The following is a 2659-nucleotide window of genomic DNA, read 5'->3' as shown; positions in this document are numbered from 1 at the left end:
TTTACAAACATTTTTTTCCGAATTGCCATACTGAGTCAAGATGAATTTCCCTAACCATATTTTGTTGTTACAGGTATGAGCACAGCTCTTTTTATCACCTTTAAGGAAGATGTTTGTACAAACCCCAATTCTTTTTAACCTATATTCAATTGAATACACTACAAAGACAAGATTTAATGTTCAAACTGATAAACTTTATTGTTTTTTGCAAATATTCACCAATTTTGAATTTGATGCCGCAACACGTTCGGTTGGTATGGGGGTGTTTTAGTGCCCATAGCATGGGTAACTTGCACATCTGTGAAGGCATCATTAATGCTGAAAGGTACATACGGGTTTTGGAGCAGCATATGCTGCCATCCAAGAAACATCTTTTTCAGCGACGTCCCTGCTTATTTTAGCAAGACAATGCAAAGCCACATTCTGCACGTGTTACAAAAGCGTGGCTTCGTAGTGAAAGAGCGCAGGTACTAGAATGGCCTGCTAGCAGTCCAGACCTGTCTGCCATTGAAAATGTGTGGTGCATTATGAAGCGCAAAATACAACAACAGAGATCCTGGACTGTTGAGTTGAAGTCGTACATCAAGCAAGAATGGAAAAGAATTACACCTACAAACCTTCAACAATTAGTGTCCTCAGTTTCCAAACGCTGATTGAGTGTTGTTAAAAGAAAAGGTGACATAACACAGTGGTAAACATGCCCCTGTCCCAGCTTTTTTTGGAACATGTTGCAGGCATCAAATTCAAAACGAGTGAATATTTGTAAAAACAAAAAACAAAAAAAAAAAAAACAATACAGTTTATCAGTTTGAACAATAAATATCTTGTCTTTATGGTGTATTCAATTGAATATAGGTTGAGAAGAACAACATTCTGTTGTCATTTATGTTTTCCCAACATCACAACTTTATGAGAATTGGGGGCAAGAAAAAAGATATCTTGGTCCAGCATTCCAAGCACACAAGAGTTCAACGTGAGGTTTTAATGACATAATATACTATGAAGTTTTCATGATTTTTTTGAAAATTGAAAATTAAAACTTTGTCTTTTTTTTTTTTTTTTTACCTTCAGCAAACTTGTTCTCCAATTCAGTGTTGCCGATGGCCTTGGCTGCAGAGCACATTTGTCTCAGGACCTCCTCCAGACGACGCATGCAGCGGATGATGCTGCCTACACCACGCAGACACAAATATACACAGTGTTTATTGTGTGTTAATCTGCTTTTTTTTTCACAGTTTAATCACATAGCCACATACAAAACATACCACACGTTTGATGGCAAGACAGATATTTTTCAAGAGTTTCAATCCTTACTGGTCTATAATTTCAATATAATTTCCAGTACGTTCCCAGGGAATAATTGTAGTTTGGTACTAATTATGAGGAGATAGAGCTTATTTTGTACACTTCCAATTGATCGTGATTAACTGTTACTGCCAAGTATCTTTTAGTCAATTAAATTTCTGAAAAAGGCAAACATATAAAAAAAATTTGATATGGAGAGTTGTGTTTCCAATAATAAATCAACGATGAATCAATTATTTACTTAAGTTAATTTGTAACATTTCATTCAAGGAAATTAATTTTTTTTGATAATTAGTGACAAAGAGAAAACTCAAAAAAAATCAGGAAAATATATTTATTGCTAGTTTATAAGTATCATCAAGTCTCTTTTCCTCCTTTATTGACGCACACGAGCATCTGAAACTCCCTTTCTTGACTCAACATTACTTCCTCATTATGATGAAATGTAAGTTTTTTAACATGAGGTCATTGTTTGGCGTCAGACAGAGAAAGTATGAGAAGACTAACATGTTTTGGAGCTGTGTAAATCAATAATCATCCTCTAACAACCGACTGTGTGCGTGATAGTGTAGAAAGTAAAAGTGAAATGGATTTGTGAGGGCCATGTTGAATCTCAGCGGTGGTGGTGGAGGATGATTCATATGAAATACATTAGTACTTTCAGCTAAATGTACTGAAAGTATTCAAGTAAAAGTGCTCATTCTGCAGAAAAATGTGTAAGTAGAATTTTACTGATGTAGCTGGTTAATGTGGAGCTACTTTAACTTTTTGTACTACAGTTCGTACAGTATTACAGTATTTTCTAAAGTACAACAAAATTAGAAAGATTAAGTTAAGCACAAATACCTCAAAATTTTACTTACATCTAAAAACTATTTCAAAATTCCTGTTGGATATTAATATGAATAGCCCACCTTCAAAGACGTCCGTCATCTTGCAGATTTGGGCAAACGTAGCGCCGTTGGCCCAGGCGTATATCACATCCATGAGGTGAGGCTTGAACTGGCTTAGATACGTCTCCTCGTCCACTTCCAGTTTGGCGTCTGCAGAAACTTTTGCTATGCGCTTCGCACACTCCTGAAGAAAAACCACAGCAAACATTTCAAAATCAAACTTTCATTGATTAGAAAACAAATATTTTCATTCAGGTTGTTTTATGTCGTCTCACCTGCATTTGTCTCAGAGGAGCTGCTAGTTGCTCAGTCAGTTTCGGCATCTCACTGGCCTGAAGGAAAAAGCATCATCATTAATGTTGTGATATCAAATATCAAACAGTTGTTTTGTAGTCTGTGTTGACAAACTCCAAGTTAATTTGAAGTCTCATCTAAAGAATAACTGCATTTCTCTAAATAAT

The 2659-nt window shown here is 35.6% G+C and overlaps 1 protein-coding gene across 1 annotated transcript; it reads right to left on the bottom strand.

The window, feature by feature from the left end:
• Positions 1-904: 904 nt before the first annotated feature.
• LOC121963390 (exosome RNA helicase MTR4-like) lies at positions 905-2622 on the bottom strand. The gene is made up of 3 exons (XM_042513677.1): positions 2474-2622; positions 2220-2382; positions 905-1170 (listed from the first exon to the last, which is right to left on the bottom strand). Exons 1-3 carry the CDS (start codon positions 2519-2521, stop codon positions 1034-1036), a joined length of 348 nt encoding a protein of 115 aa, XP_042369611.1. The 5' UTR covers positions 2522-2622; the 3' UTR covers positions 905-1033.
• Between the last annotated feature and the right edge of the window lie 37 nt (positions 2623-2659).

Source organism: Plectropomus leopardus, unplaced genomic scaffold (assembly GCF_008729295.1).
Source record: "Plectropomus leopardus isolate mb unplaced genomic scaffold, YSFRI_Pleo_2.0 unplaced_scaffold11114, whole genome shotgun sequence".
In the NCBI taxonomy this organism is placed as follows: domain Eukaryota; kingdom Metazoa; phylum Chordata; class Actinopteri; order Perciformes; family Serranidae; genus Plectropomus; species Plectropomus leopardus.
Note: the sequence above shows the minus strand (reverse complement) of the source record. Positions and strands in the feature narration are given on the sequence as shown.